General features: G+C 46.8%; 1 protein-coding gene across 2 annotated transcripts in view; it reads left to right on the plus strand.

Annotated features, from left to right (window-relative positions):
* The window catches only part of GPD1L (glycerol-3-phosphate dehydrogenase 1 like), an 80,510-nt gene that overhangs the window by 44,997 nt on the left and 14,660 nt on the right, over positions 1 to 20,853 (plus strand). Inside the window, exons 5-8 of one of the 2 annotated variants that reach the window (XM_036078866.2) lie at positions 411 to 523; positions 9,860 to 10,093; positions 10,619 to 10,725; positions 16,533 to 19,435. In XM_036078866.2, the coding sequence (XP_035934759.1) occupies positions 411 to 523; positions 9,860 to 10,093; positions 10,619 to 10,725; positions 16,533 to 16,629 (551 nt within the window). In that variant the 3' untranslated portion in view covers positions 16,630 to 19,435. Of the gene's footprint in view, positions 1 to 410; positions 524 to 9,859; positions 10,094 to 10,618; positions 10,726 to 16,532; positions 19,436 to 20,853 lie in introns of those variants that run through there. The other variant, XM_078072749.1, reaches the window with a different exon arrangement.

The raw sequence follows: 20,853 nt of genomic DNA on the forward strand, positions 1-20,853 counted from the left end.
CAGAAAGTTGCAACAGTTTTAGGGATTAAACATAGAAAGATACTTAGATAAAATAGAACACATATACACAGTAAAACACAAAGCAGCTATTTAAAATGATGTAGCAAATATGTCATTGAAAATTATTCATGCCACAAAATGGGGGAAAGCAGATTATGAAATGTTGCCAATTCTGAGAAGAACTATGTATATTCATATTTCAGTAGGTTAAAGACGTGTGCCAAATTGCTAATGATCGTCTGTGGTAGAATTATGGAGTACTTTTATTTTCTATTTCTACTCCTGAATTTTCTACACTTTCTGTGATGAATATACATTACTTATTGCAATAAGAAAAACATTCAAAACTGTTAGATGTGGAAGTTATTAAGATTAAGCATTCTTATTCTTTCTTTCTAACCTGTCAATAGGCAGCAAAATAATGGAGAATGGCCTTCTCTTCAAAGAGCTTCTGCAGACCCCAAATTTTCGAATTACTGTGGTTGACGACGCAGACACTGTCGAACTTTGTGGTGCTCTTAAGGTAAAGTCGGCCTTGTTACTTCTGCTCAAGGAGAGGAGCTAATATGCCCGGGGCACTGTCCGAATTACCAAATCCAGTCCTGAAGAGTGGGCTCTGTGTTCTGTGCTTGTACTTGAGAGAAGAATACTGAATTGAGAGCCTTGTGTATCACTTCCTGCTTTGCCTCAGCCTGTCCTGGGTGGTTGGACTTCCTCTTCCAGGCCGCTTTGCTTTCATTTGTAAATTGGGGGGGGGACATGTGGTGTTTTGTTATTTGGGAAATTGGCAGCATTGATATTTCAAAAGCATGGAGGGTGTCTTGATTGTAGAGTTTCACAGGGGACCAAAGCATTCTTTTTTTTCCCCCCTATGAATTCATATATTTCTCTTACACATTGTCTTGAGTGGGGAAGGGACTTATTCCCTCTGAATTATGCTACTCCTTTGGTTTGATGGCTTGGCTGGTTGTTCTTTTTAAAGGGAAAATAGTCTGCTGCTGACAAAGGCTTTTCTAGGAATAGTTTTATCTTTATCCGTAAAGGGAAATGGTCCAGTGAAAGAAGAAGCTTCTATTAGCCGGTGGCTTGGAAGGGTAGAGGGAAGAGTTTCCACACGGGCTCCTGACCTGTTCCACTCTGCCTGTGGAAGTCTTCTTGGTGGGGGGGGGGGGGGGGGCCTCTCTAGCCTGATGCTGGGCAACAGCCAGTGGGAAGCTGGGCTGCACTTTCTGATCCTTCCCCCCCACCCCAACTGGAATCAGCTGCCTTCTCAAAAAAAAGCCTCGGTGTGAATGAATGCCCCCCTTTGAGGCACTTTTGAGTCCTTTCTTTTGTAGCAAAAGCCGCTTTTCAGGAATTTGAGCACCTCAGGAAGGAAGTCAGGCAATCAGGCTTGGGCTCAGGCTTTGTCAGGTAAAAATTGCAAAGACAGAAAGTATGCCGTAAAGACGAGAATCCAAAGAATGCCTTCCCGTTCTTTCTCTCGATTGTACATACGTCCTTTTTTCTCGTCAGAGTTTAAAACCACTTTGTAGAATTCATATCGCATGTGTTTGTGTGGTCACGTGTCCTTGTACAATGAGGATTTTAAGAAGGAAAGCCAGTGAAAGGCTCGGGCTCCCCCAAGGGCAGCACACGACCCCGTTTTTGAGTGTGGGGGGGCATTCTTCACCTTACGGGCAGGCCCTCTTACACAGTTAAGGCACTGGCTTTGGCTGCCTTGTGTGTTTTTTGGTTGAGATTTTTATGTGCTTTTAATAGTCCTTCATTAAACTAATGACCACTTGACAGCAGGGGCATCATGAACGCCTAATTGCTCAGCACCAGCCTATGTTGCTCCAAAACAGTTTTTAAGTGACTGGGTATTTTTGGTGGTGGATGGAGAAGCTGTGAGATCCTGCCCAGAACAAAGAGGGCTTGGGGGAGAAGAAAGATTCTAGTTGGAGGGTTCTGGAAAAGATTCAGCTAATGGGACCTCATGCTGGTTTTGTGTCTGAACTTAGACTGGCTTTTCATTTTTGTTGGCAGGAAACCTGTAAGTGGATCAGTGCCTGCTACCGGGACAGAGCGTGGCTCGTGGGGGGCAGAGACAGATGGGGGTGGAGGACCATTTATCTTCCTTCCTCTGGCTATCCTTTGAAACAGGATCAGTTACCATCATTCCTGTCGGCTTGCATCAGAGCTGGGATTTTTTAAAACTGAGAAACGGGCATTTTTGGCTGTAACTGAGTCTAACCATTCAGTCATACAGATAAGGAGACAGAGATCCAGAGAGATTAAATCACTCAAATGTAGCAAATATGGACACAGTTGGAGTGTGAACGGGGGCTCCAGGAATCTTAGTCTGGTGTTCTTTGGTTACTATGTACAGCCTGCCTTTTTTGGTTTGTGTCCAGTTGAATAAAAGGAAGCCCTCCTTTGTCAGAGGCTGCCAAGGCAAGGACAATTGGACATCGTTTCTTTTATTACATAACTAATAGTTTGTTGTTTTTTCTGATTATAAAAGTAGTGCACATTCATTGTGCTTCACACAGCAGAAGGGTATAAAGAAAGTGAAAATCACTGATAATCCCTACATCCTCAGATCACCACTGTTGATGTTTTTTCTATACCCTCCCCGTCTTTTTAGTGAGTGTATCATATATATGTGGCCCCTTTTAAAAACAAAAACTGGATCTTACTGTTCAAATAGTTTGACATGTTTTACTCTTTCACATTAAATTAATAGTCTTTAGTAATCTCCATTCTAGCAATCAAAGAAATGTACACTCTTTTTTGGTGCTCAAAAACATAAGGGCATTCGAGTACCAAAAAAAAAAAAAAAAAGGCGAACAGCTCACTACAAGGATAAAACCAAAAAGAAAATGTAAAGGTTTTATGCAAAATCATTTTGTAACAGTGCATTTTACTGCCTTCAGAATGCCCTTTACCTCTGACCTGTATTAATCTCCATTAAGGGAATGTCTTTTTTAAATATCCACTTTATTTAAGCCTAATTCATGTACATTAAACTGCATCTATGTAAAGTACCTAATACAGTGGGTTTTAACAGTCGTGTGCATATACCCTGAAAATCACCACCATAATACAGAACATTTCCATCATCCCCAAGCGATTCTGTGTGTCCCTTTTCAGCCCCTACCCCAGCCAGGCAGCCACAGATCTGCCTTTGTACACTGCAGTTTGCATTTTCTAGAACTTTCATAATGGAGTTGTACAGTATCTACTCTTCTGCGTGTGGCTTCTTTCACTGAGGGTGTATTTTTGTTTGTTTTAATGTAAATTTTAAGTGGCACTCCTTACAGAAAAGCACAAAAATCATAACTGTAAAGCTCAACTTACCATTTTTACTAGATGCTTTATCAGGATTAGGTTTCATTAACAGAGACCCAAGATGATAGTGGCTGAACACAGTAGAAGTTAATTTCTTTCTTATGTAAAAAATCCTGAATCCATGTGATAGCTCCATTCTACAGAATTCTCAGGGACCCAGGCTCCTTCCTGCTCACAAGGGTAGGCCCTTGTCCTCATGTTCTAAAATGGTGACCAGAGTTCCAACCGTCACGTCTGCCTCCCAGGCATTAGGGTGGGAAAAAAGAAAGGATAAACGGCACGTGACAGCTGTCCTTTAAGGCAGGTTCTGGGGAGCCACAATGTAATAATTTGGCTTCATCTCAATGGGCAGTACTTAATTGTGTGACTATACCTAGCTGCAAGAGATATTGGGAAATGTTTTTTTTTCTCCCCCCTCAGTCAGCCATATACTTGCGTGAAAGTCAGGGGCTCTTACGACTCTGGAAGGGGAAAGTAGATTGGGGCATAACCCCAGACCCTGTGTCCCAGCCACATGACATTCCCTTGCAGGGCTGTTCTGTAGTGAGGTTAAGCAGCCCTGATGTCTGGGCATATAAGTTTCTTCCCAGGGCTTTGGCTGAGATAAGCCTCGCTGTGAAGCACAGCCTCAGGCTTAGTGTCTAGCCAGGGCCGCTACTGGATCCCACTAGCCATATGTGGCTGTTTGCATTTACGTTCGAATTAATTAAAAATTAAAAAAAAAAAAATCAAGAGTCCCGTTTCTGAGTCACAGTAGCCCCGTTTCAAAGACTCCATCGCTACATGAGTCTTCAGGGAGTCTCAGTGGCTAGCGACTCTTCTGTTGCATGAGCAGACAGAAAACATCTACATCATTGCAGAAGCTTCTACTGGACATCACTGCTCTAGGGTGCCCTGCCTGGTGGGCTCACTGTGGGCTTGTCCCTCAGCCCTCCTTGAACCTCAGCCGGGCTGCCTTCTGCAGAGCCTGACCTGCAAGCCGTAACTCGGTGCCTTGCCCGGGGTCAGCCTACACTCTGCAATCAGAGTTTTCCCTTAGGCCCAGAGCCCTAGGAGCTGGCCTCAGGCAGAATCAGATGGAGCACTGCCCATACAGGAAACAGTGACTGCTGCCTGGGTTTCACTGGAGCCCTGTGTCCTGGGTGGTGAGAGTGTTTGCATAACCCGCAGGTAGCCTGGGCCGGGCAGCTTCTCTGCTTTTGCATTCTTCCCACGGGGAGGCTAGGAGTGGAAGGAATGGAGTCCCATCCAAACCGCCCCAGTTCAGAATTGCAAAGACGGAGCTTCAGGGTGAATGATTGCCTCTGAGTATTGCCATAACCCAGGAAATGGGGAAGGGCTTAAGCATGTCTATCTTCTGAAAATCATGGTATTTTTAGCCCCAGAATAGTTTAGAGGAGATTTAAATGCACAGTGGATAATGATAACTTTCACAGCTGAGCGATCTCGTAGGACATCTGCTCGGATGCTATTCAAACATGATCTGACTGGCTCAGTGTGTTTATTTTTCTTTTGACAGTGATAAGTGGTAGAGGGAGAGAGTGAGAGTTTCAAGATCCATCATAAGGCGATTAAACTGGATCGGTGCCCAGGGTCCCGTTGGAAGGGAGGAGTTTACCCTGCAGTGGCCTCCTGCTCCTCTCTACCTCCCCACCGCCCCCACCGTGGGGAGGTCAGCCATCTAGGGGAAACTGAGGTAGTCCTCATCTGTGTGCCCTGCGGTGAAGGGGTCACAGAAGGGCCAAGAGAGCGGCTGCAGTCCCAGGCCATGGGCACTCTCATCTGTCTTTTCTCTGAGAGCAGTGACACGAAAGATCAGAAGCATTGCTCTGGAGCTCAGGGCTCATCCACACAGCTCCTGCTTGGATGCTTCCAGTGACTGAGAGCTCACTCCTTCACCTCCAAGTCCTTTTGGTTGGGTGAGGTCAGCTCTTCCTGTTGGAAAGTTCTTATCTTGAATCTGAGGTGGCCCCTCTGTGCCTTTCATTCACTGACCTGGAGCAGCACAGTGTGATCTACCCCCCGGAGAGAACTCTGGGGCCAGGCAGCCTGGTCCTGCAGGTACCCACCGTGTGACCTTGGGCCGGCTACCCACCCGTGTGTGGGGGAGTTTCCTCACCTTGCCCTGAGCATAATCATGGGGCCCACCTTGTAGGAATGTTGTGAAGATTAAACCAGTTAATAATACTGGAAGCACTTAGAGCAGTTCAAGAAGGTTAGCTGTTATTTTCATTATTTCCCCCCAAAATCTGTTCTCCTAAGCCTACCCTTTTTACCTCCCAAGCCCACATGTAGGCCAGAGAGGCACTCCCCTTTGACATCTGATTGCAGAGGGTTCAGGAAGGTCTCCGACCCTATGGGGGGCTGGGGGGATGGCCGGGCCAAATTTGCCATACCATGGAAGAGGCAAGGCGCAGGGAACAGAGTGGGCCTGGGAAGCCAGGCCCTGGGATGGCATCCCTCACCAGCGAGAGGTGTTCTCGGTAAGCCGCTGAACCTCCGTGAGCCAGCCAGGAGGTGAGGGACACGCGTGCCAGCGTTGTCATGAGAATTCAGAGGAGACCGTGTGCGTGGTGGGCGCACTGTAGGCCCTTCGTAAGTAATCCCTCTCTCCTCCTCTGTGTCTAGGAGCCCCTTGTTGGAAGGAAGTCATTGTATCTCTCAATCAGTCCGTAGACATGTACTGAGGTTGGTTCATCAACTAACCTCCAGAATGGGTCACGTTGTGGTGAAGGGGGCACTGGAGACGGTCCAGGCGGCGGCAGATAGCCATTTCAACAGTCACTGTTTGGATCCTAGGCCTTGGCATGTTGCCATGGCAACTTCAATACAACCATTCAGCATGCTCACCCAACAGTTGGCCTCATGGCCTCTGTGCTCAGTCGCCCTGCATGTCCCCAGGTGTCTCTTCGTTCCCACAGGACCGCCCCTGCTTATCTGCAGCCTCGGGGCAGGCCACAGCTGCACCAGCTTTCCTGGAGGAATGTCACCACCAGAAGGGCCTTGAAAGATTTTATCCACGCCCTGAATTTTATCCCCAAGGCCCAGAACGCTCAGAGAGGTGGAGTCATTGTCCCAAGGTCGCACAGCAATGAGGCAGAGAGAGAACCGCCGGCTATCAGTGCATGTGCTTCCAGTGTCTCCCCCTGGCTTCCTTCGTCCGGCTGCTCTGCCAGGAGGGGTGTTTGGGTCTGTTTGGACCCAGCCCTTGGGTGTTCGTACCATCCCCGGTTCGCCGTTGCATCGTGCCCCACCTAAAAGGTTAGGGGGTTGTTTCACCCCTCAGCGTCTCGGGGCTCCTTCCCCACCGCCTCTCCCCTCTCCTCTTCATGTGAGGCTGCCAGAGCCTAAGAGTGTGCCAAGCCAGGAGCTGCCCGCTTGCTGCATCAGTGAGCATGCGCCGCAGGTGCCTGGTGAGGGATGGGTGCTGTCGGGGCTGATCAGACCCAGAGCTTCCATTGCCTGCGTGGGCAGGAAGGGGTTGGGAGGCTTCTGCAGGCACAGACAGAAGTTAGTACCGTAGGAAAACCCAGGCTCTCTGCTCGGGCCATGAATGGGGAAGACCCGATTCCTCACCAGCTCTACCTGCAGCTGTGGGCAGCGGGGTCTACATGGAGTCTGGCCTTTGTAAGGGGGAGAGTGATCCACCTGGAAGCTACTTGGTTGGTCTGTTAGAACAGCCCATAACCTCACTGGGAGACCCTCTAGAGCAGAGAAAGAGAGCGAATCTGTCTAAAATTTGCACGTGCTCATGCCAGCTTTCTGATCATTTTTTAGAGAATTGTTTTACTCTTCCCTTTCCATGTCAGTAGCCACGAGAAGAATAGCCAGCAACCAGAGTAAGCCCTGGGATTATTCCCGAGGAAGAGAACAAGATAGATTTCGGGCCCCCTCCACTCCCATCCCCTGTTCTAGGCTTCTTCATTCTGCCCTTGAAGCTTGGAAGAGAGGGTGCTGTTTTATTGGTGTATTGGAAGTAGACAAAAGCTTCAGCTGGGCTCAGTGGTTTTTGGTTTTTTTTTTTTTTTTCCTTTTCATCTGCAATGGCTTTGTGTCTTCGGTCTCCCGGTGAGCGATTGCTGTGTTTAAATGGCCAGCTCTGTTTCTCGGGGTGAGCCTGGCCACATCAGTGCTGCGTTTGATGTATTTTATTAGAAACTGCGTATCAACCAGAGAAGACATTTTTCCTCCCCGGTTTGTTCTGTTTTTAACCTCATCCGTCAAATTCTATAGGCCTGATGTTTTGAGAGATAATTCTTTCATTAATAAAAAAACACTTTTTCTTTTTGTTTTTGGAGGAAGAGCTGTGCTTATTTCATCTCCTATTCGTTACCAATTAGCTTCATATTTTAAGGTCTCTCCACGCACAAATTCATCAGTAGCCACCAGGTAGTATGGAAAAATGCTAGTGGGGTTAGGCAGAGGCGAAATACTTGCATTTTCCCTGGTGTCGAGCGCTCTCGGTGCAGGAGCCGGTCACGTGGGCAGGGCTAGGAGCCCGGGGACTTGCCCGAAGTCCCAAATGAGTGGGCACATGCAGATATTACTTGTCATATATGGTTGTTTGGTTTTCCACGGGATTTGAGGCCCAGCTCAGACGCCCCCTCCTCGGTGCAGGCTTCCCTACTCTGAAATGAAGCTTGTGGCCCCTGTCACCCCTCCGCTCGCTCTCATCCTTGATGCACTTTGTGGTCTCTTAGGCCAACTGTATTGTCAGCTCTTCGGGGAGAAGCTCTGTGTCTCATTCTGTCTTGGTAGCTCCTCCCTGGGGGCACCCTCAGCCCCCACGTGCCCCGGCACCACCCTCTGGGCCCTGTGTAGAGGTTCCCACACAGGGCATGCTTAGTACACACAGGTTGAAATGAAAATCAGATTCTCAGTCCCTCTTGCGGGATATCCTTTTCTGCCCAGGCTATAATTATGGGCACCCTTTTATTTTCCTATTAGGCCAGCGGTTGGCAAACTTTTTCTGTAAGGGCCACATAGGAAACGCTGTGGGCTTTGTGGCCCATACGGGCTATGTGGCAAGTACTCAGATCTGCTGTTAACAGCACCAAGGTAACCACAGATGGTGCGCAAACGAGCAGGGGGGCCTGGCCTCCAGGACATTTACAGAAACAGGCAGTTGGCCCTTAGTGTGCTGATCCCTGAACCAGATTATCAGCTTCTGAAGAGGCAGCTCTCTCGGTCTTATCTGCCTTGGGTGTAGCAGAGGGCCCTGGGAGAGCGGGGTGGGGGTGGGGGGCCCACGAATGCTTGTATAGGGGTAATTAAGTGAAACAAAAGGCCGAAACTTGAAAAGCACATTTGCAGACATACTGACCCAGCAACGCCACTCCCAGGCACACACCCAACAGAAATGCCTGCGTGTGGTCACCCAGGGCCACCCAGCCTGGCCACAGGAGCACCATTTGCAGTGGCCCCAAACTGGGAACTACCTAGTTTGGCAAGAGAATGGCTGAAAAAAAAACTGTATTCACACAGTAGAATGCAAGGAGCACTGGGTGTTCTATGCAACTGATGAATCCCTGAACTCTACCTCTCTGAAACTAATACTACATGATAAGTTAATTCCATTTATTTATTTACTTATTTATTTATTAATTATTTATTTATTTATTTATTTAAGATTTTATTTATTTATTTGACAGAGAGAGAGGGAACACAAGCAGGGGGAGTGGGAGAGGGAGAAGCAGGCTCCCCATTGAGCAGGGAGCCCAATGCGGGGCTCGATCCCAGGAACCTGGGATCATGACCCGAGCCGAAGGCAGGTGCTTCACTGACTGAGCCACCCAGGCCTCCCTCCATTTAAATAAAATAAAATAAAAAAAGAATGCAATGCAGCAATGAAAATAAATGTGCCATATGTAAAAATACAGCTAAAACTCACAAACATGATGTCGAAATGAGACAAGGAGACACCAATGATTGCATTTGATTCTAATATAAAATTTAAAGACAGGTGAAGCAAATCTATGTTGTTAGAAGAGTGGTTACCTTTGTGTGGGGGTGGTGACTGGGAGGGGGTGTGAGGGTGGCTTTCTGGGGCACTGGTTATGTTCTGTTTCTCAGCCAGGGTGCTGGTTCCCAGGGTGTGTTCAGTTTGTGAGAATATCACCAAGCCGTATACTTATGACCTGCATACCTTTCCGTGTGAATGTTATCATTCAATCAGGCATTCGATTAAAGAAAAAAAGGAAAGAGGCAGTTTGTCCAAACAGTATCTGACCAGAGCCTACAGTCAGCCATTCTAATTCTCCGGCTGATGCTCCCCAGCGGGGCTTCCTCCTGACCCCGGACCTGGGCTCTTGGGTTCCTCTAAACGGGAACGTAGAAGCCTGGCGCCTTCTTTCACCTCTGGCGGTCAGGGTGCAAGAGCAGAAGCTGGGGCAGTGCGGGGGCCAGTGGAGCGTACTGAGCGTGGGCCAGGGGCCCTGCCCCTCCCCCGCTCCCCCCAATCTTCCAGTAGCCTTGTCTGCGGCGGGCGTGTGACGGGCAACCCGGGGCTTCCTTGTCTCCTTCATAGAACATTGTAGCGGTGGGAGCCGGGTTCTGCGACGGCCTCCACAGCGGGGACAACACCAAAGCTGCCGTCATCCGCCTGGGGCTCATGGAAATGATCGCCTTCGCCAAGATCTTCTGCAAGGGCCAGGTGTCCACGGCCACCTTCCTGGAGAGCTGCGGCGTGGCCGACCTCATCACCACCTGCTACGGAGGCCGGAACCGCAGGGTGGCCGAGGCGTTTGCCAGAACCGGGAAGGTAGCCCCTGGCCTGTCCTAACCCTACCCCCCCAACCCGCCTGCCCGCCCGCCCGTCCGTCCTTCTGTCCGTCGGTCTGCCCGCCCTCATTGAGAGCCCTGGGCTGCGGCGAGCACTTGCTGTGCATATCCCGCTGACACCTGTCTGTTTTCGCTTAAAAGTACTAATGCCCGAGCGCTTTAGCTTGTAGGTCTCTCTTTCCCTGGTTTACAGCCGAGGATGGCAGCTTCCCTCCGCCACTGTCCTCTCGAAATAAGTGATTGTCTGGTCTTTTCTTTTCCCAAAGATTGATTCACGCGCGCACACGCACACACACGTGCCCAGTGGGGGAGGGGTAGGAGCAGAGGGAGAGAGAATGTCAAGCAGACTCTGCTCTCAGCACAGAGCCCAACCTGGGGCTCCATCTCACGAGCCTGAGATCCCCACAACCTGAGCCGAAACCAAGAGTCAGACACTTAACTCACTGCGCCAGCCCGGCATCCCCACTCTAGTCTTTACAATAGTGTTTTCATCCTTGTTTTTAAGACCATTGAAGAATTGGAGAAGGAGATGCTGAATGGACAGAAGCTCCAAGGACCTCAGACGTCCGCTGAAGTGTACCGGATCCTAAAACAGAAGGGGCTGGTCGACAAGTAAGTTCCCTACACTGTCCCTACGACCAGAGGGCCACCCCCTGCTTCCCTCATGACCACCAGCCCAGTCAGTGCACATGGGCACACAGCTGTGTGCAGAACTCCACTGGAATAGTTCCGCCCTCATGTGATGTGAACATCTGTGGCAGGAAACTTCTTCCTGCCCTGAAAATGAGTGTTGACACAGAACCAAGTTCAGCTTCAGGGGGAAGAACTCAATTTTTTTTTTTTTTTTTTTGAGAGAGAGAGAGAAAGAGAGTGTGCACACACACAAGAGAGCAAGCAGGGAGGTCGGCGGGGGGGGTGGGGTGGGGAGTAGGCAGGCAGGGCAGAGGGAGAAAGAGAATCTTAAGCGGGCTCCATGCCCAGTGCAGAGCCTGACACAGGGCTCGATCCCACGACCCTGAGATTATGACCTGAGCCGAAACCAAGAGTCGGATGCTCAACCAACTGAGCCTCCCAGGCGCCCCAAGAACTCAATTCTCTAAAGCATGTTACAAAACATGAAGTTTGAGGTCCTGGTTTATCCTGCAGGGTGTCTGGTTAAGCGCTACATGTCATAAGTTTTGAATTAAAAAAAAAGATTACCTTGTTATTTGTTATAAAAAGATAGTCTTATTAATAAAAGGTCAGACAATTCGGAAAAGAAGAAGGTACAAGTTACCCCAGAATTCTACCACTAGCAATGACCTGCGTTAAGGTTTGCTGAGCAGCTTTGCAGTCTCTGTGTCCTGTGGATGGACAGGTGCCTCTAGCCTCCACTGCCCTTCTGGGATGGTCAGCTGCTAAAGGTGGGCTGGGGACAGCCTCATTTGCCACCTGATTGAGGGAATAAACCCCATAGCACCACAAAGCTGGCAACCTCTCTGTGGTTGCCAGGTGGCCCTTTATCTCGCTCATTTGCTGAGCCTTCCGTAACCACGAGGCCAATGACACCATCTAATAACTGCGTACATAGCATATTCTGTGTATCCTTCACTCTTCGGGAGGGAGGGGGGAGGTTTGCTTGCCTGGGAGAGGAAGGGGCTGGGCAGCTGTGGGGACACTGCCAGGTGTGGCCAATCCGGAGCACACACTTCTCCCTGAGCCGGTGATGGTTATAGACGTGTTGGCTGGTTCTCAGGTGTGTCTTCTTCCTGCTCTTCGGCTCAGTCCACATGTCTGCTAGTCCCAACCACCCACCTTTACCTCCCCTTCACCCAGCTCTCCTCCTCTCTGGACCACTACACACTGATCAGCCATAGAGTTCCCTATGGAAAGTTGAAAAGGAGGGAGGACAGGACATTCGTCTTCCTTCTTTAATTTGCATTTTATTTTTCTGAAATGGCTTTCAGAACCAGCCAGGCAGAGATGGAAGTCATAAACAGGCCTCCAGAGGAGGAGAATTACCTTTAAATCGTGGCTAAAAGGAAAACACCTCCAGTGGGCATGGTTTTCCTTACATACTTAAGGGCAAACAGCGATGTGTTTGTGTGTGGTGGGGCCACTTTAATGACCGTTATCAGGAGTTTTTTTAAGTCTTAAGAAAATACTTGGGTGTTTGTGGATGCTGATGATCTCCTAATCACGGTTTTAAAGTGCCATCTGTCCACTACCATGGGGCATATTTGATAGGATCCTATGAATGGATGAGTCTGTGTTCATCGTGGAACTTGGGGAGGCTATGGATTGGAACTGGCATTCTGGGATCAGTACCTGCGCCTGTTTTTAAAACAAGTGTAATCAAGCAGGTGAAACTTGGCTCTGAGCAGATGCCTCTCCTCCATCAAGTCCCATTTTCCTTCTGATTAGAAATGGAACAGGCTGTGCCTGTGATTAATGAGGCCACTGCAGGGTTGGAGGGGATACCACGCTTCCATTCTCCCTTGATTTTTTTTCCCTTTGTCATCCCAGCCATCGCTACTCTACTCGGGTCTTCCTCTCTTTCCTTCTTCCCCCCTTCTCTTCTCTATGGTTCTAGAAAGAGCGCTGAGCGAGAGGGCAGCATTTCCAGCCACCTGGTGGCTTACTAGCCATGTGGTCTTGGGCAGGTCATATTTTTATCTGTGCCCCAGTTTTCTTTACCCACCAAATCAACCTGGTGCACCTGATGATTGCCATGGCGCCTTCTACCTCGAGTATTCTAATTCGCAAGCCTCCTGCTCATCCAGAATGAGTCCTTAGGTTGGCATTTGGGGCAGCGCCACTCAGTTCTGTACCCACGGAACTTTCTCACACCATGTCCTGTGACGCCGTACAACCCCTTCTTCAGTTGAAGCAGACCTCCCTTTGCCCCGAGACCCCTTTGTCAGGGGCTTCTGTGCGCCTCTGTCCTCCTGCTGTTTGGCCTGCCTGGACAGCCCTCCTCGATGGCGTGTCAGCCCGCCCCGACCACCCTTGAGACGGCCTGGGTCTGTCCTCAGAGCAGCCTTCATCCACCTCCTCCAGACGCAAACAACTTTCCCCACTTTGAACATGCTGTTTACACCAGCGATTGGCAAACTTTTTCTGTAAAGAACCACATAATAAATATTTAGTCTTTGCAGCCCACATATAGCTCTGTTGTATATTCCTTTTTTTTTTTTTTTTTTTTTTTCCCCTTTTATGGCCCTTGAATCGTCCTCAGCTTGCAGGCAGTACAAAACAGACCCCAGGTCAGGTTTGCTCCTCAGGCTGTGGTGTGCTGACCCCAGGTTTAGACAGTCCCGGGGCTCATGTGCTGTGGGTCTTACATAAACACACAATTTTACTTTCATTCTTCTAGATTTTTTGGGGGGTGGGCAACATGCTCCTGGTTTAAAAAAAAAATTCAAATCCTAGAAAAAGGCACCAGTGAAAAGTGATCCCCACCTTCGACACAGGCAGCTCTCTGAGTTTTTAGTATATCCTTCCATTTACGGAATGGATGCTGTGCTCCACGTTCTGTCCTGCTTTTCTTCACTTGAGGGTGATTTGAAGATCGTGCCACATCTGCACCAATAGATCTCATTTAATGGCTGCAGAACATTCCACTGTGTGGGAGAACCACAGTTTATTTAACCAGTCTCCTCCGGATAGATAGTAAAGTTGTCTGGGGTTTTCTGCTGTTACAAATTTTGCTTTATTAAATTTGCTTGTGCATGCATCTTTATGAGCATGTGTGAGTATCAGGTGTTTGTATTCGTTTGCTAGGGCGGCCATAACAAATTACCACAGACTGAGAGGCTTACCCAGCAGAAATTTCCTTCTCATGGTTCTGGAGGCTAGAAGTCTAAGATCAAGGGGTCAGCAGGTGCCTTCTCCTGAGGCCTCTCTTCTTGGCTTGTAAATGGCCATCTTCCCCCTGGGTCTTCATGTGGTCTTCCCTCTGTCCATGGATGAGTCCTAATCTCCTTTCCTCATAAGGACACCATATTGGTTTGGGGCCCACACTTTATGAACCCTTTTAATATAATTATCTTCTTAAGGGCCTTATGTCCAAATACAAGGACTGGGGCTTAGGACTTCATTGGATGAGTTTGGGGGCTGAGGGCACAACTCAGTCCAGAACAGTGTTGTAAGCTCCTTGAGGGCTGGGGCCTTATTGATAATACTCCACATCCTGCACATGGTTGAAGATTGACACATCTTAAGTCCTCAGTGCCCATTAGTGGGATGGCTAATTGATTTGGCTTATGCCGGTATTTTTCAATGAAATACTGTCTTTTGTCCTCCTTTCATCTCTAACCTCATTTAGAGAGCTCCCCAAACTGATCTAATTGGCTTTATAGCATTTTATGTTATATAAAATAACATTTAGATGGGCAGTCTAGCCTAGTGGTTGAATCTTGGCTCCAGAGTCAGAAACTATGCCTCAGTTTCCTTATCTATGGAATGGGGATAATGTTATTACCCACCTCATAGGGTGGTTGTGAGGATTAAACAAGTTACTTGTCCATAAAAAATTCCCTCCCCCTCCCCACCCATACTCCAAATCTCTTGTTAGCATCCCATCTACACAATTTGGAAGTGCTGATTGTGAAAGTCGGGAGCGCTTCTGGCTGCAAGAGCAATGCCCAGTTTAAAATGCCTCAAACAATAGGGTTATTTTTCTCATGGAACAAGGATTCTGGAGGTGGACATTATTGGTGTTGGCACAGTGCCTCTAGCTTAGAATCTCTGATCCTGTTGGTCTTCCCTCAAAACCTCAAGATGGCTGCAGCAGCTCCATGAATCACATACACAGCTGCACTTAGTGACATGGAGCAGGTGCAGTCTGGGGGAGTAGAGTTTTCCTCCAGTGCCTCTCAAGGAGAGAGTGTCTTCCCCAGAAGCCCTCAGCAGAAGTGTCGTGTCTTGCTCTCTAGAATTTGCTTCCTTGGCTAATTCTAGGAGAAAGTAAGGCTGGGAAACTGAGCGTTAGGCTATTTGCAACGTTGGTAAAGAGTGAAGGGATTTGGGAATGGCTTTGGGTGGCCGTTCATCACCTGCCACCCTGCTTTGGGGACACACAAGTTGTTCTCATCATGGGATCAGGACATCTAAGCCATGGAAAGACGAAGGGGCTAAAATCTGCAGGCTCTAACTCCCATTCCCAGTAGTTCATTCAACAAATATTCGCTGAGCACCTGCCCTCATCTGTGCACTGTGCCAGGCCCCAAGGATGCAGAGGTGAATGAAACATCTGGGGCCTTGTCCTCCAAGAGCTTGCTAGGACCTAGTGGCCATCTTGTGGCGGTGTGTATAAACTGTCAACTGCACACCCACCATGTGCCAAGTGTTACACTCTGCAGGTTACATGTAAGTCACTTCATACGACAGGCCTTAACGCAAGAGGTCCTGCCCCATTTTACAGAGCAGTTATGAAACGCCCAGAGCGGATAGACTGTGGGGTCAGAGTTGACTGCCTCCCTGACTCCATAAAAAATAAAACATTCTGTACCTTAAAAAACCCACAGTGATAAGACATATGACCTATCAGGGCTGTTTGCCATTCTTAAATTAAGTTGTCATTATAGGATTCCAACTAGATAATTTTCAAAATGGCCTTTAGGACTTTATTGATCCTGTCAAGCTTACTTTGGGCTCTGTGTGTGTGTGTGTGTGTGTGTGTGTGTGTGTGTGTGTGTGTGTAAAAGCCTGATTGAAATTAACTTTGTTATTTCCTTAGTAATACCTACTATTTAAAATACTTGCTGAGCAAGCTGGACCCTGGGATAATGCTGTCCTTTCTCACGGTGGATTATTAGCTCACACCTTTGTACCCTCAGCCATTTCAAACTTTCACTTATATCTGTGTTCACATCTTGGAAAAAAAGGCAAAATAAGCCCAGCTTCCCACTTGAGATCAGTGCTTTGCTAATTGTGGGTGCCCACGTTGATTCTTGCAGGAATGTTCCAGACCCGAACTATTTATGGTGATGTGTGGGCCTCCTCATCTTTATCCTTGGATGATCCCTTTTGGAGGAGAGAGAGCAATACCTCCTTGCAATTCAAAATTTATTCTCCAGTCTTTTAAATTATTGACAGAAACTTGGACTCATTCCAGACTTGCCCAAGAGCCTGAGCTACAGCTCTTCATGTAAATAACCACAGATGGCCCTGCAAGGATTACCATGGGACTCGTTTGTAGACCGTGCACCGCGAACAAGTAGGCAGAGGGTGGTCTAGGTCATACCAGCATCTTACAGCCACAGTGCAGTGGCTCTCTGCCCACCAAATAATAGAGGAATATAGAAGGCAGTCACTTTGTTGTTGTCCAAAGTAGCACATCCATCTGCAATCTGTTCGGCAGGAGAGGAAGACTCATTTGTTCTGTGAGGTAAACCAGATGGCTCAACTTGTCTTTTTTCCCATTTCCTCCCGACCAGGTTCCCGTTGTTTACGGCAGTGTATCAGATCTGCTATGAAGGCAAACCCGTTCAAGAGATGTTGTCTTGTCTCCAGAGCCACCCAGAGCACGTATAAAGTGGATGGTGCAGCGTGTCGGGGAACGTGCTGCCTTTCTGATCAGTCTTTTTCATTCAGATGGAAACTGGGACTGGGCAACATGATGTTCGCTTGACCATAATCCTGTCATGGGTGCGGATGCATTTTTACCAATTCATTTCTGAATTGCGAGACACGATTCACTGGCTAAGATGTGGTGGGCAACAAATAGACACGTGTGAATGTGTGAGTCTGTTCATTTCTCATGCTGTGGATGTTTCTATGAACCAAAATTAAAGGTCCTTTTTAAAAATTACTTTTGAAATTTTCCCACCGTGGTAGCTTAGAAGATGGGAATGATCTCAGCTAAATTTTTTACGTCGAATCCATATGCATTTGAGTGAAGGGATTTTTTTTTTCTCATTCTCTTGATGTTAAAACTGAACCAGCATTAACATGGTAGAACGGACGAGTGAGTGTGTTCAAAGATCAACATACTGTAACTTAAACTCTATCTCAAAGCCAGCATAATTAACTACTTTGATTGTGGGTTGATCTTTTTTTTAACAATTAGAGATTTTTAATTAGGTGATCCGCTTATGTATCTTCCTCTTTGCAGTTTTCTGCATTTTTAGCCTCTTTTCTCTTCATTAGCTGCCAGAGTGTGCTTTCATAAAGGTTCAGCCGTGGTGGAAGACAGAAAATGCATCTGGGATTTTCCTGCTGTGACTGACACATTCTACTGATTAATACACTTGTATGATGCTTTTTGTTGGGTAGTCCTTTTGTGCAAACATTTCCTCTAAGCCTCACAGATCCACTGAGATGGGACTCCTGTTACTCCTCTTTTGAGTTGCAGTCACAGTGCCTGGTCACCTGGCGAGTAGGGGCAGAGCTGGGAGTCAAGTCCAGTCTTCCTCCACCCCACCAAGGTGCCCAGACCTCAGGCATCACTGGGCTGATCCCAGTGATGGTTGGTTGTGGCAGATGCCATGCGCAGCCTTTCCTGAGACTAACAGGGCTTCCTGCAGCTGAGATTTGTGTGGGTCCTGTCTAGGTGGATGCCACTCAGAGTGTGGTCCTCACTCCATCAGCTCCACTTAGAGTCTCAGAAATGCCGGCTTCCAGGTCCCACCCCAGACCTCTGAAGTGGGGTAAGGTATCTATACTTTAATATGCCTTCCATGTGTTTCTGATGCTCACTACAATTTGAGAACCACTACTTTAGAAATTCTACTCAGATTGGCATTTCTCAAACCATGTTCCATAGGACAGGAGTGTCCTGGGATCCCATGGTTATTTGGGGAGTTCTCTGGCAAGGTCAAGTGCATTTGGGAAAAGCTGCCTCTGCACACCTCTCTTGAAGGCGAAGAATGTATGTTAGTATGTCAGTAGAACTTATCTAATCCAGCAAGTTCCAAACAGCTTAGACTGTGAAGATTTTTTTTGGCAGAGGATCTTGCCGAATTTTCAAGGGATCACTGTTCTAGGCTACGGTGACCTGAGGACAGCTCAAGTACACCCTTTATCCCTGCAGAAGTTAGGATGAGTAACTACCTACCTGTGGTATCGTTAGCTCTGAACTTTTACAGTTCAGGCCTGCAATGAATCTTGGATGAAGCTTTAGGGTGACACTGTCAAGTACAACCAAGTAGATGTCAACCTCGCTGAAACGCACATTGTCGAATAAGTGCTTTTAATTCTAGAATTAGAATGGGGATGACTGTATCTTCTTAAATGAGATTGATTTCAGGATAGCATTATAGTTACCTTACATAGCACTTGTTAAGTGTTAAAGGAAGGTCTGAATGTCACTTATATATTCATGGATTTTCAGTCACTTTGTGAGATTTTTGACTTTTGTTTTTTAATTTTCCAGTTTGGGACTTTTTTCCCTTCTATATCTGAAATGATTGTAGAATAGATTTTTGGGGGGAATTTTAAAAACTCAATCCAAAACATTCTGGAGGGGGTGCATTTTAAATCCTCATACACAGAAGTCTATGAAAGCACACAAAATCTACAAGTGTCATTGATTTCTCGTGCCACTGTTAAGTTAATCAATTTTTGCTTGTCTCATGATCTTTTTAAAAATGTGTACATAGATAACAAAGTGTTACTTTTTAAGATACTTAATAAAGGGCTGTAAGCTAGTTGTGGTGTCTATTGTAGGATGATTAGATGTGAGGAATTAGGATTTTGTTTTATGTATATTCTCATCTGCATTCAGCTTCCTACTCTGGGTTTTGTACTTGTTTTTTCTTTATGAGTGTTCTCTTGCCAATCTGAAGTCCACTGACTGTACCTCTTGAACATAACTTCTGATATCCTGCACATTAATGGAAAAAGGCAAATTTTGTAAGTTTGTGATCTGCTGACTGTAGATATTTATTACTCTACAAGTTATCTATTTTTGTAACCACCTGTGGTCCATCATTTAATTTTAATTCTCATTCCTTACTAATTATGGTAATAGGGAGGGAGACATCTAGAGGAAAAAGCTTAATTTGTACTAGTTCAGCCAATCTGTGAATGTAAAAACTTCACTGTTGCCTTGCTATAATCTAGCCTACTATAATGTGGAACAAATATCTGTCTTGAAATCCATCCTAGCAGGTGGAGTCGAGCTAAACTCCTTCTGGTTTTTCATTTAACTGTTAACTAAAACCTGGCCCCATGGCATCGGCCCACGGAGTGATGAGGTGCCCGTGTACAAAGGGATCTTTCATTTTTCCACCACTTCTAATCTAAGAGCCTTTTCCTTAACATGTATCCTGTATCTGTTTACAGACTATAGGTGGATATAATTTAAAAGCTTGATTTAATAAACATTTAATGCCCCAAACCTGTGCTACTGGCCCTTTTTTCAATAATCAGCTTAGTTAAGAGTTTTATTTATCTGGGTCAGCTCTTTTTTCCCTGAATTGTGTTGCATTAACAATAATAGAAAGGTAATTTTTTAAAGAAGAGTTTCCTCTCTAACCCCACTCCTCAGACACACTATTTCCATTTGCGTTCCTTCCCGTGGTTTGGTGATATTTTTATACAATCATAATTGTAGGATGGAGGCCTTCCAGTTCCAGCCACACAGTGCAGTAATAAATTTTAATTAATTAACTTTTAAAGATTTTATTTATTTGCTGGAGAGAGATTGAGAGAGAGCACAAGCAGGGGGAGCAGCAGTGGGAGAGGGAGAAGCAGACTCCCCACTGAGCAGGGAGCCCGATGTGGGGCTCCATCCCAGGACCCTGGGATCATGACCTGAGCCGAAGGCAGACGCTTAACTGACTGAGCCACCCAGGCGCCCCTGGAGTAAGGAATTTGAAATCCACACTACCACCACCTCAAATACCTAGAAAAGCTAGGAAGATATAACCAGAGTCCCTTTTATATCTTGTGAGATACACAGTTAAATTATATTTCTCAGCAGCCCAACAGTTAGGTGATTGAGTTCTGGCCAATGGCATAGGAAAGAAATGCCATTTGTTTGATTCTTTGTTCTTGGGTATGCTGATTGGGTTTCAATTTCCAGGATGACTTGGAAGCTATCTGTTGAACAGAGTAGAGCCTCTTTGAGCCTGGATCCCTACATGACTATGTGGAGAACATCCCCCCACCCTTGGTCCACATTGTATTGTAATAGGTACAAAAATAAAAACTCACTGTTGTGTTACACCCCTGAGACTCAGGAGCTATTGTTAACAGCAGCTGGCATAACTTACCCTAAGATGTTGCTAAAAAGATGTTTGAGGGGTTAAGGGCTGGGGCTTGCGGAAATATCAAGAGATTTGGGAGAATTTATCCATTGGTCATTAGAGCATCGTGGTTAGTATCCATTTGGGCATCTTCTGTTTGGACCAAGAGGCCGTGTAGGAACGTGGGTGGGTAAGCCTGTGGCTCTGTCTGTCTGTCCCTCTCCTCAGGACTTTGTGCATATACTTGTCCCTCTTTCTCCAGAATTAATACCAGCAAGTTCCAGGATTTATAACATGTGCTTCTTTAACACTAGAGTGTCCTCCTGCTCTTATTTATTTGTAAATATTCTTGAATGGCTATCCCAGTCACTTGTTCAAAAATAAAGTCTATTGTCCATTTCCCAACTAGCCACTGTTACTAGTTTCTAATGTACCCTTCTAGAATTTAATTTTATTTATTTATTTTAAAGATTTAATTTTTTTTTAAAGATTTTATTTATTTATTTGAGAGAGAGAGAGAGCACATGAGAGGGGGAGGGCCAGAGGGAGAAGCAGACTCCCCGCTGAG

This window comes from Halichoerus grypus, chromosome 1 (genome assembly GCF_964656455.1).
Source record: "Halichoerus grypus chromosome 1, mHalGry1.hap1.1, whole genome shotgun sequence".
Lineage (NCBI taxonomy): Eukaryota > Metazoa > Chordata > Mammalia > Carnivora > Phocidae > Halichoerus > Halichoerus grypus.